Raw genomic sequence first — 19,172 nt, 5'->3', positions numbered from 1 at the left:
AAAAAAAATCACCAATAATTTTGTGATAATCATCAAGTTCTGGTTAAAACAATGGAATTTAAAAGTATATATTATATGAAATGTGTAAAATTTTATGGTAGTGAAATGATTCATTTAATTTACATTTTTTATCATTTTTGTATTATTCCATGGAACCAATGAAACGTGGTAGGTTGTTGATAGTCGATCGTGGACAATTGTCTTGTTTGTTTTCATGAATTTAATCAAATGCAATATAACATTCAACAATAAACATTTCATATATTAAAATGTACTTCAATTAATCTAACAAGATATTCAAATTAAATCTTGTTTATCAACCTATTTTCCTTAATACCCAAGCAAAAACAATTTCAAAAAAAATAAAATAAAAGAAAATAAAAGAAAAGAAATTAAAACTTGTAAATATATATTTTGTACATAAATTAAAATAATTTATTGGTAAGTTGTGAAAAAAACTATTCTTCAGTGCTTGTTGTAGTTGTAGTAGTTGTTGTGCTGGTTGTATATGTTTGCTTTTTAGTTTTTGGCGAAAGTGGTGTCTCAATTTCCGATGATTTGGAGTAACGCTTTGGATTTGGGTTGTACTTTTTGCCATAGTCTGAAACAATCTTTTGCAAAGGTATCTCTTGAAGGGTCTTGTGGTTGTTCATAGAAATCTCACGGAACGAGTCGATGTCACTGTACTTTCGGTGGGCTGTAGATGAAGTAACTGATTCGTCTTCGCTGGAGAGTGAAGAGGTGGTGCTGATTTCAGAGATAGGTGTCAGGTCGATATTGGAGGAACGACTGGAGTAGGTATCACGGATCTGGTCAATGTGGTCATTGAGGTTCTGGTAACCATTCTTTTGCATCAACTTCATACGCTCACGATAGTATTTGTTCTTTGACTCCCAAGTACGTTGTCTAAAGAATCCTACCAATATACAACACACGATACCCATACCTGTGAACGCTGGAATCAAGATGATACCACTGAGTTGCGGTTGGTACAGAGTAAGGAGAACAGCAGTGATAACGTAGAGAATGGTTGTGATAAAGTTGACCAAACCACTGATCCACTTGACACGAGATGGCGAGAACAGGAAGAACGATCCAAACATCCAGAACAGCGGAATGAAGAAACCAAATACAAACATTGTCCAGGCAGGTCCAAGTCCCATTAAACTACAATAAACACACGAATCATCATGTCGAGAGTTTTTGCCTTCTTCAGAGAGCATAAACGATACTAAATCTTGCATTTTGGTAAGAACAACATGTTGTTCACGCTTTCCGTCTGCAAGTTGATCGATAATGATGAAGAATTCAAAGCGGAAATAGAGGATAGAGAGGTATTTAGAGGTGGGAAGAGAGAAGAAAGAGAAGAATTTAGAGAGGTATGGGAAGAAGATAGAAAATTTTGTTGGTCAGAAAGAGATGGCCACGCGGTAAAGTTGGGATAAGGATAATTACCAATTTTTACCCTATTGATCTCTTTGTCCATCTCAATGATATGATCCTGCTCTTTTTTGAGAGTACGTCCGATTTGCTGGGTAGCACCAATATTCTCTAAGAGGAGTATACGATCATTGACGACCAAAAGATTAGGGATGACAGTACCATCTTGGAGCTTGACTTCACCGGCAACAGTTACGGCATTTGGGAGGACCTCTTTCAACTCTTGCGCTAGGAAACCTGTCTCACGTACAGTGTTCTCTTTGGAATCTTCTCCACCGAACGGCGCATCGTAACCAACCATCTTTTTACGATCGTAATCGTAAAGCTTGAGCTTGTCGATCTTGGCCCAGTGATTGGACATGTCACGTTTGATGTTTGTCTTGATACGACGATCCGATGGTTTGAACAGTTCACCTGTCACCAAGATATTACCGTTGACACTCAATGCTTGTGTTGGATTTGGTGTGTTGATACCAACCTTTGAATTGGTAAAGATAATATCGTCGGTGTGTGGATGTTTTGACCATGGCTCTGTCTTGAGAGTGAATGGTTCCTCCATAGCAACGTATTGCTGTGGTGGCTGTTGTTGTTGTTGATTGGCGATTTGAAATGGATTGTTCTGTTGCACTGAAGCATGTGAAATGGTTATAGTTGGTTGTTGTTGTTTCATGAAAAAGTTATTATTTACATCTGATTGGATTGTTTGATGTTGAGAGACATCAGTGGTGTTTGCTGTGATAGCTAATTGTTGTTGTGGTGTTGCTGTGATAAATGGATTAACAGAGGAGGAAGCCTGAAATTTTTGGGGCGACCAATTAAATAAATTATTATTATTATTGTTGTTGTTAGTGGTGGTGGTAGTGGTGGTTGTGAGTGATTGTTCGTCTCCAGACGAAGATGAAGACGATGAAATTAATGATGATGATGACGATCTTATACTGGTGTTTGAAGAGTTGGTATCAATATTATTATTGACTTGAAGTGTATTGGTGGTGTTTATGGTTTGAATGGTTTGTTGTTGCTGTGCAAGTGCTGCAGCAATTGTTTGGGAATTGACATTCATATGTGGGATTTCTTGAAAAACATTGGAATGTTGATTTAAAGTATGGCTGTGGTGATTGACACTACTGTGATGCGATGACGATGACGATGACGAAGATGGTGCTGATGGTTTATTATAACCTCCACCATTATTATTATTGCCATTGTTATTATTATTATTATTGTTATTGTTGCTGTTTGGTGATGAAGATGAATCGCGTTTGCATGATTTGTCGTGATTTAAAAAACGACCTGGATTCTGACCACGTACAATCATTGGTGGTGAAATCTTTGATTGCAATGGATAGAATTGTGATTGTGGTGATGGTGGTGATGAAAAAGATGGCAATGGGAACGCTGGGTTTGGTGTGTGGAGGGAAGAGTCAATAACGGCATTCAATGTCACGACGATACGGAAAAACTGTTGGTTTGGATTTGGCTGGTCTGGATGAAGACGAGCATTGTTGGCAGTGGCCGATCCAAACTGGAGTTTGTTCCAGTTGGCCTTTCCCTTGATGACTGGACATGGATCCACTGGCAGACGACCATCCTTCTTTCCACTGGTGTTACCGAGTTGGTGAATGGACACACGGTCATTGGCATCGTTTGAGATCTGAGTGGTCTGGCTCGATGAAAATTTCAAAACATACAATGTGAAATACAATCCTGTTACCTCTGAAAGAATATTATTCTCATCCTGTACATATAAAACATTGGTACGATCGGTATTGCTCCACGACTCTAAGCAACCAGTCAAATCACAATCTACTTGGAATCTATTTTGTCGATATAAAATCCATGCCGAATCCAACTCTGAAAATTGTATATTCTTATCTGTTCTCTTTACTTTGAATCCAAATTTACCAGTCCTAACATTATTAAAAAAGAAAAAATAGATTAATATCCAATTAATTTGTTAATTGATTGGTTGATTGTACTTACAATTCTGATTTGGTATCAAACAATGAAAATAATTTAGACGATGGATAATATGTTTCCCATTCATCCTTTGGTATTAATTGTTCAAATTCTCTTTTCAGCTTCTTTGATTGGCCGGATGGTGTCGATGGTGTATTGAGATAGTGATGATCGGATGGCGACGATGATGAGTGTGGAGACATTGGTGAAGAATGATGTTGACCATGCACATGATGAGTGGCAGAGGAGTGTGAAGGCGATGGCAATGGTGAATATTGTTGTAATGGAGATGAGTGATGTGAATTTGTAGGTGGTGATGGTGAGGAAATATCACTGCTTGGTGTCATCGAGAATGGATTTTGAGTATTGGTTGTAGTTGTTGTAGATGAATGATTTGATGAGTGATTGTTATTACTATTTGATGATACGACGATCACAGTTGGATGGTTACTATCTCCAATGTTTGAATTATTATTATTATTATTATTATTGTTGTTGTTATTATTATTGTTTGAACCACTTGCAGAGTTGTTATTATTATTGTTGTTGTCAGGTTTCGATTCATTGAATAGATTATTGAAAAAATTCTCATATGATTGTGAGAGATTAGATGTTGCTGGAACTTCGTCGTAGCCATAGGAACTTGCATTGACAATCTGTTGAATGTTCATATTTTGCGATATATTGAGCTGATTATATGACGACGACAGACTGAAGGAGGTAGTTCCACCACCACTGGTTGAAGAACCTGCATTTACAGAGTTGTTGGCATTGCTTGAAGACGAAGAATTTGAATTTCCGGTGTGAATTGGCAGTGGTCCCATTGTTTCTATGTCATTCATAATAATATTTGAAGATGATAAATTTAGTTTGGGTTGTTGCTGTGAATATGAATAAGCTTGTTGTTGTTGTTGTTGTTGTTGATGATGTATTTGTTGATACGGAAAACTTCCAGATTGTCTGCCAAATGAATTTTTGGGTACTGCAAAATAGTGTTGTTGTGGATTTGGAAGTTGATGGTGGTGATGATGTTGATGATGACTTGGTTGTGGATGATGATGATGGTGATGATTACTATTTGAGGTTGTTGGAATTTGAAAACTTAATCCAAAACCAGAGTGAGGAGGTAAATAATATTGTTGACTTTGTATATATTGTTGTTGTTGTTGTTGAACAGTTTGTAAATCAGAAGTAGAACTTGAATTTGAATTTACTTCTTGAAGATTCGAATGGTGAATATGACTATTATTGTTATTGCTATTATTATTATTACCACTATTACTACTACTGTTACAACTTAAACTATTGGTATTAATATTATTATTACTATTACTATTTATATTGTTATTATTAGTAATAATAATATTACTGTTGTTATTATTATTATTATTTGGGTTATTATTAATTAAGTTATTAATAATGATATTATTGTTGTTGTTATTTGTAGAAGTGGTAGTTGTTGAACAACTATTTGGGGTGGTAATAAGATTGTTGGAAATATTAGTTGATAAGTCGTTTATATTAGGTTCCATTGGTTGATTTTTCATTATTTTTTTTTTAATTTAATTTAATTTTTATATTTTTTTTGTGAAATTATTTAATGTGAGTGCAAGGTGGGGTTGCAGAGATTTACTTTTTAATTTAAAAAATCAAATTAAATTAAAATTTAGCAAAAAAAAGACAATGGAAGGTGTGAGGTGTAGTTGTAGTGGTGATTCTGTGTGGTTGTGATGTATTTTGGTTATGGTTTTGTTCTCTGATAATTGAGAGAGGGAAACCTTACAACTGTGTTGGATGACCGGTCAAAAAAACAGTTCGCACCCCCAATCCGACAAAATATAACCCCACTTTTGATATATTTTCAGTGGTGAGTGTGTTTAAACAAAAACTTCTTATCTAATGCAAAAAGTTTGTTGTTTGTTTTCAATTGAAAAAATAAAAAATTTTGATGGCTCACTGTCCTTTTGCAAACCAAAAGTTCGTTGTTTTTCAAAAAATCGCTAATACTAATTTAATTAAAGTTTTTTTTTTTGTTAGTTACGTAATTTTCATTAATTGCAAAAAAAATTGTAAAAAAATGATAACAATAATGCGAGAGTGGCATGGTTGGAATGATGATCAAACGATATTAATAAATGTTTTTTTCAAACAGAAAAGCTAAAAAAGGTATTTATGGCAAAATAATGGTGGGTGAGTGTTCAACTGTCAGAAAATATTGGTTCAACTAATTTTGGGATAGAGGACTCATTGTGTGATGAATTGCTATGCCTGACAAATTGTCGAGCCCCTTAATTGTTGTGGGTCAATCAAGCATCATTAATACGATGGACCATTATGATGATATGATAGTTTGACAGCAAACCAATAAAATTGGCTGGGTTGCAATATGATTTGATTGATTTAAATCACTAATAATAAATGATAAAAAAAATTGATGATTTATCTTCGATCTGAAATAATGAAAATTTAAAAATAAATATTCTTTGTTTGGTTTGGTTGTGGTGGGTAAGTTAGGTTATAAGACAACACAACAATAACAACACACAGACCAAACATATCGATTTCTGAAATTGAATTACAAATGTTGACTTTGAAAAAAAGGAAACAACAATACAAAAAAAATGAGATCCACTGATATTCGGTTGGAACAAGACACCAACAATAGTAATATGACAATTGTGAGGTAAGAAGAGGTGATATTAGTACTTTTGAAATTTATAAATAAACCCACATATTACCCCATATGAAGCATCTATATCATAAAGGGAGAAGTTATATTTATTTATCTTGCTGGCAATGGTGACACGATGATATATGAGTAATTATAGTACAGTGTTGTGCATGGACATTAATAGAGAGACAAAAACACATTAAAATAAAATAAATAAAATAAAATAAAAAGATTACAGATGGAAATTTGACCATGCATCTGTGTTGCCCTATTAAAATTTATAAATCACACCTCTTACTAAAATATTATACTTGTAATAATCTGGTTTGTCGGTTAGAATATAAATATATTATTTTTATCTAATATCTTTGGTGGTTGCTTGGATATACCAAAAAAATAAAATAATAATTTATGTGTGTGTTGGTATTTGGATGATGGAGTAGAATTGAGCAGTTTGTTAATGTGTGACTGTTGAGATTGCAAGAATTATAAATATCTAAAGATGGTATGTAGTAATAGTAACAATTTTTTTAGAGAAATTAGGGAATTGATAAAATTGCTTTAAAAGTTAAAAGTGGATTTGTTTAAAAATTTATTGGTAAAGAGCTGAATATACCAAACTGACAGATATATAAAGATGTTAATTAATTAAATTATGATGATAGTGATGATGGTGATTAATTAGAGATTATTACTAAATATGGAATTAAATAATTATTAGGTTATGATGATTCTATTACTTTCGGTTGGTAGATATAAATAGATCGAATGGAATGGTTATTTTTATTTTAAACCTTTTCGATGTTGATTGGTTCGTTAGGGTTGAACTTCAAAACTGAAATATATAATATGAATGGTAGTAAGATATCCTATTTATTATTAGTTTATTATTGGTTATTATTATTTTTCTGATTGATTTTTTTGTTATTTCCCTAGAAATACTGACTAACTATTAATTGATATGATTTGAACTTTTAATTTCAGTTTTTAAGTTAATAGTAAATTTATAATTGATAATACAATTGGTGAAGTTATTGCTATTTATAATTATTTAAAAGGTCGGTTTCTTTTTTTTTTTTTTTTGATGAAAAACTATTATTAATGAATTACTAATGGTTGAATGATTTGAGTTGTAGAATGATATATATGGGAATTGTTGAAATATTGAGTTCTTTTAAAATAATTATTAATCTTTATATCCTTAATAGCATAACAATTATTGGTTATTGATAAAATTCTATTAATAAATAGGTAATTGTTATTATTAATTTAGAGATTGAGTCTTTGAAAAGTTATGGTTATTTTTTAATTAACAAAATTGGTGTTGTGAGAGGAAAAAGTGTAGTTTTGTATGTTCTTGATTTAATTTATTGAATGGCAAGTTTGTTGTCAGGTGTTATATATTAGTTGGTGGAAGGATTAGGAGTAGTGTTTGGTGGTTAGATCAGCCAATATAAAATCAAAGAACTATTTCATTATCCACACATACCTTCTAATCTAGATTTGATACCAATGAATCTGATCCTACAAAGAATAAATTAAAAAAGCAGTCAATTATAAAGTTTATTGTAGTAACTATTGAAAATGAATGGATAAGTGGAGTAGGTGGTAATGAAAAAAAATGAATTAGATAATAGTCAGCGGTTGGGGTGACGACATTATATCACCGACAAGCTTTACTTAATGAATTAACAAAACCAAACATTAAACAAAAGAAAAAACCAAACACAATGTCTGAATTATTTAAAGAAGAAATATGGATAACAAATGAAATCACTTGGTTAGAATTTTCTATCATTTCATAATGTATCCCAACAACAACAACAAACAACACTCTTCTAAATCTATTGATCTACAACCACATATAAGAAGAATAAAAAATAAAAAAAACAATACTCAGCAACTTGGTATCATATAAACTTGTAGCATGAATAGCAAAGCACCCAGGCTAACAATTTCCATATATATAAGATATCCAACTTCTAACATTTAATTATAATTTGAAATTGGTGTGAGAAAAGAGTGAGTGTCTTTTTGCTAAGTGTTGTGGGAGAAGTGGTATTTGAATGACTGGTGTTTTTGGATGTTGTGGTCATTAGCAATAACACTTGTTCTTCTTCTTTCCTAATTCTGATTTGCTGTGGTGTTGCTTTGATGTTAAATCTTTGATGTACCAATTATTGTTAGATGTATGAATATGCATGAGATAGATTGTGTAAAAGAAGGGGTGTTGATTACCTATCTATTAGTGAATGGATGGATGTTAAATTTTATTGATGGATCGTCATCAATGTGTGTGGTAAGAGTGGGGAGTAGTATTAGTAGTAGTAGTGGTATTGGTTTCAATGTTGGGCAGACTTGTGTAGTGGGAGTAAGTAGACCCGATATAGAAATAACTGAGTTGAGTTTATTTAAAATAATCTTGTCTGTGTGTGTGACCAAGTGAACTAGTAATGATGATGTGATTTTTGATTATTAGATGACGGTATTGCTAATTAATTATATTATTAATTTATTTACCAGAGAGTGAGTGTGAGACTGACTGTTGTGTGTATTATTTGGGTGTGAGAGTAAATTTGGAATTCAGACAACAACAAAATCTTAAACAACAACAAACCAACTTAAACCACAAATTTCAAAATAATATAAAAGTAAAAAATGTACATTTAATTGTATAAACATATGATTAACAGTACTAGTTAGTGTTGATAAAATGTAATTGCAATTTATCATTTTTTTTTTTTTGTTTTTTTTTTTTTTGTTTTTTGGTATATTATGTCTTAAAAGTGATTATTTCAACGATAAATGAAAAAAAAACATTTACACACAGTGTGTTTCTATAGCAACAACCAATAAATCATACATTCATAAATTTACACACATTATAAATATAATTAAAAAAAACAACTTATAACCACAATTCCAAATTAAAATTAAATTTCAATATTATACAAACATAATTGGTGTTTCCTTTCCAATCCTTGCTTTACTTATTGGGACTACAGGCTTCACAAGTATATTGAGAGCACAGTGATGGTATTAAATTGAATGAGATGAAAAAAATGAGATTTGGGATCTATGTTAACAAAAAAACACTGTGATGATTTGATTTATAGGATATAATTGTTCCTATAGACATTTGATTGGTTGACTAAATATTTATAATCTCCGCTCCCAACTGAAATAGAATGAATTGAGATGAATGATTTTAAATTGGGTTGTTTTATTTATTAATGTATTTCTAGAGTGAATGAATGCGTATATTAAAAAATCACTAACGATTTTGATGACTGTGCACTCATGATGATGTTTATGATGAAAATGATGTGGTTGAAAGATTTAAATATTTAATTTTTACTATTAATATATGTAGGTGAGTATGATTAGCTTTTATTTATTGGCTGGACAACAGCCAAGCTGAGACAACATATAGCTACTTTTACTGTTTGTCAAAAATTGAAGTTGCAGAAGAATTCTAGAAGCATAAGATATAATTAGATTTAACAAAAATAATTATGTTTTAAGAGTAATCTATTCTTTTTGGTAATCATTCATTTATTTCATCATGTATAATGATTTGATTGTACCAATCCACTAAAAAGACGTTAATGAAATTCAAATTACAAAAAAAAAAAAAAAAAAATAAAAAACATAAAAAAAAAAAAAAGACAAACCAAATTATTTATAAAAAATCAATAAATAAAATTTTATTTATTTGTTATTAATTTGCTTACCTTTTACCTAAAATTATATGGAAATAAAATATGTTAGAAAATTATTTATACTTTTTTTTATGGAATAACAAAAATAATTATTTTTTTTTATATTTTTTTTTATTTAAAAAAACTCTGGAAATAAATAAATATATATAGATATGTATAAGAACTCTTGAATTATCTTTAGCTTTATAAAGCCATAGACATCAAACTAAACTTGTTTAAACATGAAAACTTGTTTAAAATTTTAAGAGGAAAACTTTTTAAAAAAAAAAAAAAACAAATTCTTAAAAACTCCAAATAATCATCGACATTACATTATTGATGTTAGTGATCAAATGTTGGGGTGAGATGTGAAATGGTGGATTGTGGTGTGGGCGTGAGGTGTAGGTTTTGTTGAAATGAGATTGCAAAGTGGGTCTAGTTTGGCTGTTGTTGGTGGTGGTGCTTGTGTTGTCTTTGGATTTGTTGTTATGAAAAAAACAAAATTTCCAAAAGTAAATGAGCTCTTTGTTTGCTCGAATTTTAATCCGATCGGTCCATAATGGGTTGTTGAAAATAAGTAGCGATATGAATTTAAAACAACACTTGAAATTCATGTTTTGTTTAATATTCAGGCACCATAAGGTGAACAGATTGTTTCTATTTCACTTGGTCATCTGATCAACAACATGATTGCTAGTCGAAAAAACAAAATAATGAATATTATAAATTTCCCAATGATTGTTTTCAATCAAATTCCATCTTTGATTGAGGTCGATGATTTGTGTGGTATATATTTTGTTTGAAATAATATTTGCAAACTATTAGTGAAGCAAATGTTGAATTTTCCAATCGAAAACCTGAAATAAAATATCACATGAAGTGATTTTTCAAATGTAACTCTGGTTGTTGTTGTCGTCGTTACTTTTTTGTTGTTGTTGTTGTTGTTGTTGTTATTTACTTTTTTTTTTGTTTACTTTTTAAAACAATGAATCATTAAAGGTGGGTCAAACATATTCCAACTACTAAACCAACAAACAAACAAATATGAATTTATATACCTACCTATCAAATAAAACTGTAAAGTCTCAAACTATTGGTGGGTTTAATTAAAACAACTTAAAGAAGAAACATAAGTATGTATAGAATGAATTATAGTGTAATTAATGAACAATCTTTGATTTATTTTTATTTTTTATTATTTTTTAAATGAATTATTTTTATTTTGAAAGGATGATAATCGCAGCGTGACACCCTCAATCGATTGAGTTTTTGGAATGTATTCCCAATTAAAGTGTTGAATGAGGTACAAGTAATTTGATGCAAAGCATAATCATAAGTTTATTTAATTTAAATATCATGTTTGTTGTTGTTGTTGTCGTCGTTAAAAAAAATGCAGATGCAAACAACAAAAAGATGGGCTCTTAAGTGTTGTTTATAACAAAGTCTGCAAAAAATTCCAATCTTCAATCTGATTGATGGGTGGGGTTACAAGGAAAACTCTAAAATTTAGCACTTCTCTAAAACTTAGTGTTTAAGTGTGCAAAAAACACAACTGGAATATGAATGTTTGAGTTCAAGTAGGGAATCCTCTGACATGGTAAGGGTGGCTCAAACCACCCTAAAAAACATTAGCATCAAACATTTTTTAGTGAAATCTATTTTTTTTATGGTTGCAAAAAAAAAAGAAAAACAATGACACCACAGACATATTTAATAACTTGAATGATTCTCACAATAAACCTTAAAAAACATCGAAACATTCATGCAAAAAATTAGACCAACAATGTGTAGAATCAAAAAAAAAAACAAAAAAAAAAAACAATTTTTTTTAATTATAAATCAGTTTATTTTCACTTTCCTATTTTTAGTCTATTTTTTGTGGACTATACTGAAAAGCAGTGCCCCTTTGTTCTAAAAAAATTCTGAGTATTGATTGAAATTAACTAATTAAACTAGTAATATTACTGTAATGGTATAAACTAAACATTAATATAATAATTAAAGATAAGATGTTTTTGTTTTAGATTAGATTTATTTCTCCAAAGTCATTCATGAGCCAACCAATTGCCAAAGTTTAGATGTTAGTGGGAGAAATCATATAACATCAAATAACAACATCATGGTGACCATCATTTTACTATTTTAAAACAAAAATAGCACACACATAGAGTATTTTTTTAATTAATTAAGGGTGACCAATAAACACGTTGATTTAAACATTTTAAGATTATGTCTAAATAAGGCAAATAGAACATAAATTAAACTTAAACCAATAACATGCTCATTAAGTTTATTTATAGGTTTAAAAGATTGAGATTAATCAGATCGTCAACTGACAGTCTGAAATTTAATAATTAACAAGTTTAGAGAATTTCTTTCCTTTTAATGGATATGGGTCATACTCCTTCTCCTTTGGTTGATATTGATTAGTGTCAACCAATTCCAAATGAACAGGTTTAAATCTAATTTCTACCTATAATTTAATAAGTTAATTTAATTTAAACTTTAAAAAGAATATTAAAGATAAATAATACTTACTAAACATTCTTTATTACTGGTTTGTACAATTTTAAATCCAACATTTCTTGGATTGAACTGGTTGTTCAGTTCTTGAACTACATCGAATAAAGTTTCAACTTTTTTATAAAACCTACAAATAGACAGATAGATTGTTAGAAACTAAATTCATGTCGACATTTCTATCTTTTCTACTTACATTGGTCTTGTAGGATTGTAGGCACCACGAGATAGAATGATGGCACTGATAACACCTGCCTTTCTCTTTCCTGATACTTTGTGGTAGTTGAGTGATTGTATTATGACATCTCTAAACTCTTCTTCAGAAATGACATCACGTAACAACGGTGGATATTGTTTTTTGAATCCACAATAGAATCCCCAGAATTTGCTTGGCACTGGCTTCATTGCAATTGTTATCATATCGGGGTCATTCATCCAACTGTCCATTTCATTAGTTTCAACTCCGGCCTCACTCGAGTCGATATCAATTTCATTAGTTTCTTTCATGATTGATTTGATGTTATTGATAAATAAATAATAAATAAATAATATATAAACACACTTAAAGTTTATTGATATTTCTTTTTTAATTCAATTTATATACAGTTAAATAAAAAATAGATTTTGTTTAGTTATATAATTATTTTTAGATAGTAAATACTACAGATTTAATTTCATTCTATTTATTAAAATAAATATATCTTAAATATATATAAATAAAAATGTATATACTAAAATGAACTTAATGATATATTTATATTTATTTTAAAAAATCACCACACCACTATCAAATAATTTATTTTTATTTTTATTTAATTTTTCCCAGGCTAATCATAATTCTTGATTCATTAAAAAAATGTAACCACACTAGTTTATATTAAAGAGTGTGTCAACTTAAGACAGAAAATGGTCCCGAAAATGACCTTTTGATTTTCAAAACACAACAATTTTTTACTTTTTTTTTTTATTTTTATTTTTTTATTATTTATTATTATTGTACATGTACAGTGGCATTGAAACTGATGGTGATGACCACTTCATGTTCACAAAAATCTCTTTTATTTGCAGGTTTAAGATTATTAACGAGTCTTTTTCTTTTGGGCAGTGTTTCCACCAGATGAAGGGTAGCTTGTGACCATATACATTGCTGCAACTAAAAAGTCGTAGGTGAAACATGATAATGGGTACCAAAGTGGTGTAGTAGTCTAAAATCATTTGAGAAGGAAGAATTGAACAGTTAATATATTGATATGTTATTTACCTTTGCCTAACAAAAAATGTTTACCTTAATATCCCAAGCAACATGCAAGTGACCAGTCCAATGGTGGTGTAAAATATCCCAGGTGCCGTGTAAGATGTATCCTACCATCATTGGTTTCCTATATTATTATTGGTTAGTTAATTAGTTAACAATTGTTTGATTGGTGATTGCTTAAGGAAGGAGACAGCCACTTACTTTGAATTGTTATGCAATGCAGATAATGCAAGGAGCATAATTACTACTGAGAATATACAATCAGCGATCTTTTCCTCAAAAGAAGAGTGACTATTAAGTGAGAATCCGACAGTTAAACCTCCACAACCTAATATTTTATAAAGTTGTTATTAAACGAGTGCATAAAGTGATGATCGATATACTAAAAATACATGCATGCCAAAACAAGACTACCAAATTGAAAAGTCAACTTTGGGAAGAGAAAGTGTCCAAGTAAGTATGGAACGAACAGGAGTAAGCTGATTTGTACTCCAATCATATCATCATTGGTTAAATTTAATGAACTTAAAACCTTGTCCATTTCTATAATCTAAATAATATTATTAAAAAAAAACTATTATTAAATGAAGTATAAAATACAATGAGATAGATAACAACAAATTAAATAGTGGTGTATGTTGTTTTTTTTTTTTTTTTTGATCAATTATATTGGTTTAATCAACTTTGTGTGGTGAGTAAATATTTTTGAATTAATTTAATTTTAATGAACATCAATTAAATTGTTGGCAATTTGTCGTAAAACTAAGATAGAAGGGAACAAGTGACTTGAGTTAAATTTAAAAAAACTATAATATTTTAAATCTACAGATTGTTTCAAATAGATAGACATTTTTGTGAGTTTATAGATGATGAAAATGTTAATACAGTTTTATTTAGTTTTGTAAAAGTTTTTTTTTTTTTTTTAATAATATTGTTAATGTAACATTTCAATTTGAAGATTGTTTTGTTCCAATATTATTATTATTATTGTTGTTGTTGTTGGTATATATTTTAAAGAATATCTAGAATTGTTCTGTTGAACTTTCAGCAGGTTTGTTTTCATAGATATCCTTGAACATATTTCTAATAAAAGTATATGGTAGATATTGTTCGAGATTATCTTTGATCAAAAGTGGACATTCTTCAACAAACTATATTTTGATAGAAAAATTGTGATGTTAATATTTAGTTGATCAATTAACTTCATATGAATGATGAATGATATTTACTTTATCTAAAAATATAATAACAGAGGCAGGATCACTTGGTAGATACTTTTGGTAGAGTTGTCTGTAGAGACGGAGCAATTGAACCGATGAGATCTCGAGGAATCGAGTGAGGAGTGAAACAATGTCTGCCTCGGATGCAGAGGAACTGTAGTTGATCGATCCGAATCCAATGAGTAGACTGCTGATGGTGATTGATAATACATGTACATTGTTGGCGTGTCCTTCGATTGCGGTACGATAGAATGCATCCTTCCAGAAGGTACTGTTGAAACAGACGGCATACATCACTGGTAGTAAGTCCCAGAGCTTGATATCGGCCTCGGTTGCACTCAGCTTTCTGAGGAATACCTTTAGGTATTGGTCGGCGGTGCCCACGTCTAGACCGGCATCGAGAGCGAGTGTGTCGACACCGAGGAACTCTGGGAAGCTAAAGGTATTACGGTTGTACTCCATGAATGCGTTTTCAATGGATTTCTGGATGAATGGAATACTGGCGTTGTTGGTATCCTGCACGGCTTGACGCATCATCTGACGCAGGTGTAGTGCATTACCGATACCGACGGAACGCGAGATAAAGTTATCGAGATCTTGTTGTTTGAAACGTTTGAGATGTTCGACACCGTTTGTCTTGTAGAAACAACCGGAGTACTGTTCGAGCAGTGCCGAGTTGGCGGTGAGTATCTCCTTGAGTGACTGAGTGTTCTGGAGGACGTAACGGAGTAGTTCACGTTCGACTAGCTTCACACCGTAGGGACCGACCATGTTGACGAACGATTGGACTTCGGCGTAGTCGGTGTGCTCCTCTGCACGGAATTGGAGTCCGGCACGACTGAGGAATCCAAACTTGCCCGGTGAGTAAACAATACCCGGTGTCTGAGCTTTCTTTGAAATGAAATCGGTAAAGTAGTTGGTAAAGTTGTGGAGAGTGACTTCGGAGTACTCGATCTCACCCTCTGGGAACCAATCGATTCTTCCACACTTTCCGAGTGCCTTGGCGTAGAACTCGGCGAGTAGAGTCTCACGGATCAATCCACCGACGTCGATATCGATGTAGTTCTCGACTAGCACCATTACACCGAGGAACACTTTGAGTTGTGTTTCGAATGCAGTTGGACGGATGATGCTCGATGGATCGGTGGCGATGGTTGGGGTCGATGTTTGACGCATAAATTGCTTCAAAGCGGCACCGAGACGTTCACGCAAGTATTCACGTGGCACGAATTGGTGGTCGTAGATTGTTATATCCATAAACTCGTTGAGTGCATTGCACAATTGGAAGGCGTTCTTCTCGTTCAAACGAAGTTGTTCGAGGTTGGCACGCGCACGGAACGAAGACTCTGAGCCAGGCTCGACCGGGGTGACAAAGTCCTTGGGTGGTTTCCAATCCTTGCGCTTCTGGAGCAGTGGGAATGCTGCGTTGACATCGGCCAACTGTGCCTCTGAGCTTTGGAACTGTGTGGCAACAGAGGTAGTGAGGATGTTGACGATACGCGTTGAGATCTTATTGAGGAATACAGTGGCAATCTCTGCACACTCTTTTCCAATCTGTTCTTTCTCCTCTGGCATGAAGTGAGTTGGCACTGTAGAGGGGAACAACGATAGTAACTTGAGGTAGTTCATTACGTGAGTTGGCTGATCGTTTCCTTCGACAAGAGTGTTGTCAAACGATGCGACGAATGGCTCTTTGAATGACCAGAGACCAGAGAGCGAGGAGAACTCTTCGAGTTGTTGCTCGATCTGGTCGACATTTCTCGAGTGAATATAGATGAGATTGAGACGACTCGAGATCTGGCTGGACTCTGCCTCTCTCAATGGACATGAACTAGAATACAAAAGATACTCGAGACGACACCAATTGTCACGCAAACCATTGAAGTTGTACTCGGTACCTCTATTAAATGATTCCAACGACACTGACTTTAACTCATTCATAATTGTGTTGATAGTCTGAGCGACTGTTGTTCCGGCATTTTGTAACAACTGTGGATTCAAAACTTTACTTAATCCCAATGTATCCGCACCTGCAATATATTCAATATAATAACTTTGAATAACTATATATTTAAAGTATAAAGAGGGAATGAGTAAATGTAATTTAATAGTTAGCTATCTATATATTGTGATTTTAGTATTTATAAATAAATAGTTTAAACTTACTCTTTTTGTGTGTTTTAACAAGTTGTACTAGATGATCAATCAAATAGAATAATGAAGAAATACGTCTTTCACGAATATCGTTTTGTTTGTTGTAGAATTTCTTTACTTTTTCTGGTGGGATTGCATCGATGTGACGGAAGTACCAGAAGATCTCATCCTTTGCCATGGAGAGAGCAGCAATCAATACATTGATTTTCGGTGCCAACAAACATGGTCTGTCTCTAAATAGATTCCACATTGCCTCCAACTCTTGTCTAATATAAATTCTCTTCTCATTGTGTTTTCTTGGTGCCTCTTGTGTCGATGCCTGTGCAGCTTCCTTGATAACTTTCTTTTGTTTCTGAAGATGAATAGTCTTTGATTTATAATTCTTAAACAATCCATTAAATTCATTATGAATTGGGAATGACTAAAATATGAAATGAAAATAAATATATATATGTAAATCGATCAATTAATAAACTATTATTAATATCTTAATTTTTGTTGTTGTTATTATAAAACTACTTACAATATCTTTGAAAACGGGTAAATTAAAACCTTCGGACAATGCAAATTTAACAAGTTCAATCGATTGTGGTGTGGTAAGTGAACCTGGTGCGAATAGATATCCATAGAGTATCCATTGGTTCATACGTGATGCGTATGTCAAGTCGATTCTGTATTGATCTTGTACGGGTCTGGCAATGTCCTCGGGCTTGAGGATGAGATTGAGTGCACCGTCACGACGGAGTTGTGTGATGAGTTTTCGCTTGGCATAGGTTGGCTCGAGTGACATCAGTACGTGTCCAATCGAGTCGTTCAGCACACGGAACTCATCCTGTAGTTTCTTGACGGGCAAATCACATTCGTTGAGCCACTTGACGACTCGCGAGTAGTTTGGCTCGATCTGTGAACGCAAGTGTTGCACGAGACGCGCGTACACTCCGAGAACGACACGACGATCGGCAATCATCGATACCAATATATGGATCTTACCGTAGATGACAACGAGCTCGATGAACGCCGACGACAACTGGATCGACGAGGTGAAACGCAGTGCCACGGTGTTTCCTGCAATCTCTTGGAGCAGTGCGAATGCCGCTTCCTTCCAGTCGCAGACGTCGACGAGTGTCTCGTAGTGCTGCTCGAGGTCCTCAACGTATTGTTTGGCACGCGAAGTCAGCAGTTCAACACCCTGGATCTTGTCCAACTCTGGAAAATCCGGAAACTTTGACATGAGATTCTTGATGGCACGACCAACCTTTTCGTCGTTCAAGAACAACGGTCTGGTCTTTGCACCCTGTAATATTTGTCTACTGTTATAAAGACGATGAAGAAGTTGCTCTCCATTCTCTGTCAAAACATGAATCTTATCTGGAATCTTTATTTGTGTTGACATTTTCTATTCTAATTCTTTCTTTTCGATAAATAAAATAAAAAATGGAATAATAATTATATAATATATATATATATATGTACAAATACAAAAAAAAATATGTTGAAATTAATTTATTAGATTTTTAAAGTGATGGTAAAAGAATGCTGTGTGTTTTTGTTGTTTTTTTTATAAAAAAAAAAATTAAAAAATTGTTTGAAAATGGATTGATTTGATTTTGATTGTGAGATTTGATTTGGTGGTTCGATTAAACAATGTATTGACCAAAGTAAAATGAAAAAAGAAGTAATTTCGATTTTATTTACAAATTAGAAATGTTACTATTAATTATTTGTTCGTAATATTATTTTCAATCACCTATGTTGTTGATTTTAGATATTATTTTATTGATGGTCCTCAAAAAAAAAATTTATAATTAATCAAAAAATAATGGTGAAAAATAACCCAAAAAAAGGTGCTAAAAAAAATTTTTTTTTATCTTGTGTGCAAATGTCAATCGAGATTTAAATATTTGTAACGTTGAATCTTAGTAATAAATGTTTCAATTAAAAAAAAAAAAAAAAAGAAATATACTTTGATTTTGAAAATATTGTAAGATACACTCAAATATTTTAGGAGAATAATTCTAGTGAGGAGTCTATAATGCAAAATTTTAAAAATATTGAATAAGTAATTATTTTAGAAACAAAAATTATTGATCGCTTCTTTTATTTATTTCTTATTGAGTTTGAGTATATATTTTGTAATATATAATAATAAAATCAGTAATAGTTTTCAATCGATTTATTTTATTTGATTTAAACAAAGTTCGTCGGTCGTTTTTTTACGATTGAATATTTTTTTTTAATTTTTATTAAAATTT

At 32.0% G+C, this 19,172-nt stretch overlaps 5 protein-coding genes across 5 annotated transcripts; all 5 read right to left on the bottom strand.

The window, feature by feature from the left end:
• Window positions 1–458: 458 nt before the first annotated feature.
• On the bottom strand, window positions 459–4,946 carry PPL_07177 (NDT80/PhoG-like protein; the record flags this gene model as incomplete). Its single annotated transcript, XM_020578016.1, has 3 exons — window positions 459–955; window positions 1,456–3,350; window positions 3,424–4,946. The coding sequence occupies 3 exons, from the start codon at window positions 4,944–4,946 to the stop codon at window positions 459–461; spliced, it is 3,915 nt and encodes a 1,304-aa protein (XP_020432464.1).
• Window positions 4,947–7,057: 2,111 nt separating this feature from the next.
• PPL_07176 (uncharacterized protein) lies at window positions 7,058–8,803 on the bottom strand (the record flags this gene model as incomplete). Its single annotated transcript, XM_020578015.1, has 5 exons — window positions 7,058–7,107; window positions 7,181–7,241; window positions 7,581–7,645; window positions 8,058–8,219; window positions 8,692–8,803. The coding sequence occupies 5 exons, from the start codon at window positions 8,801–8,803 to the stop codon at window positions 7,058–7,060; spliced, it is 450 nt and encodes a 149-aa protein (XP_020432463.1).
• Window positions 8,804–12,118: 3,315 nt separating this feature from the next.
• PPL_07175 (uncharacterized protein) lies at window positions 12,119–12,738 on the bottom strand (the record flags this gene model as incomplete). The annotated part of the gene is made up of 3 exons (XM_020578014.1): window positions 12,119–12,244; window positions 12,310–12,421; window positions 12,488–12,738. 3 exons carry the CDS (start codon window positions 12,736–12,738, stop codon window positions 12,119–12,121), a joined length of 489 nt encoding a protein of 162 aa, XP_020432462.1.
• Window positions 12,739–13,370: 632 nt separating this feature from the next.
• PPL_07174 (uncharacterized protein) lies at window positions 13,371–14,396 on the bottom strand (the record flags this gene model as incomplete). The annotated part of the gene is made up of 5 exons (XM_020578013.1): window positions 13,371–13,496; window positions 13,577–13,670; window positions 13,748–13,874; window positions 13,943–14,089; window positions 14,354–14,396. The coding sequence occupies 5 exons, from the start codon at window positions 14,394–14,396 to the stop codon at window positions 13,371–13,373; spliced, it is 537 nt and encodes a 178-aa protein (XP_020432461.1).
• A 172-nt stretch (window positions 14,397–14,568) lies between these two features.
• napA (HEM-1/HEM-2 family protein) lies at window positions 14,569–18,313 on the bottom strand (the record flags this gene model as incomplete). The annotated part of the gene is made up of 4 exons (XM_020578012.1): window positions 14,569–14,697; window positions 14,776–16,829; window positions 16,933–17,341; window positions 17,444–18,313. The coding sequence occupies 4 exons, from the start codon at window positions 18,311–18,313 to the stop codon at window positions 14,569–14,571; spliced, it is 3,462 nt and encodes a 1,153-aa protein (XP_020432460.1).
• Window positions 18,314–19,172: the final 859 nt, after the last annotated feature.

The sequence above is a fragment of the Heterostelium album genome, assembly GCF_000004825.1.
Source record: "Heterostelium album PN500 unplaced genomic scaffold PPL_scaffold6, whole genome shotgun sequence".
NCBI lineage: Eukaryota > Evosea > Eumycetozoa > Acytosteliales > Acytosteliaceae > Heterostelium > Heterostelium album.
Note: the sequence above shows the minus strand (reverse complement) of the source record. Positions and strands in the feature narration are given on the sequence as shown.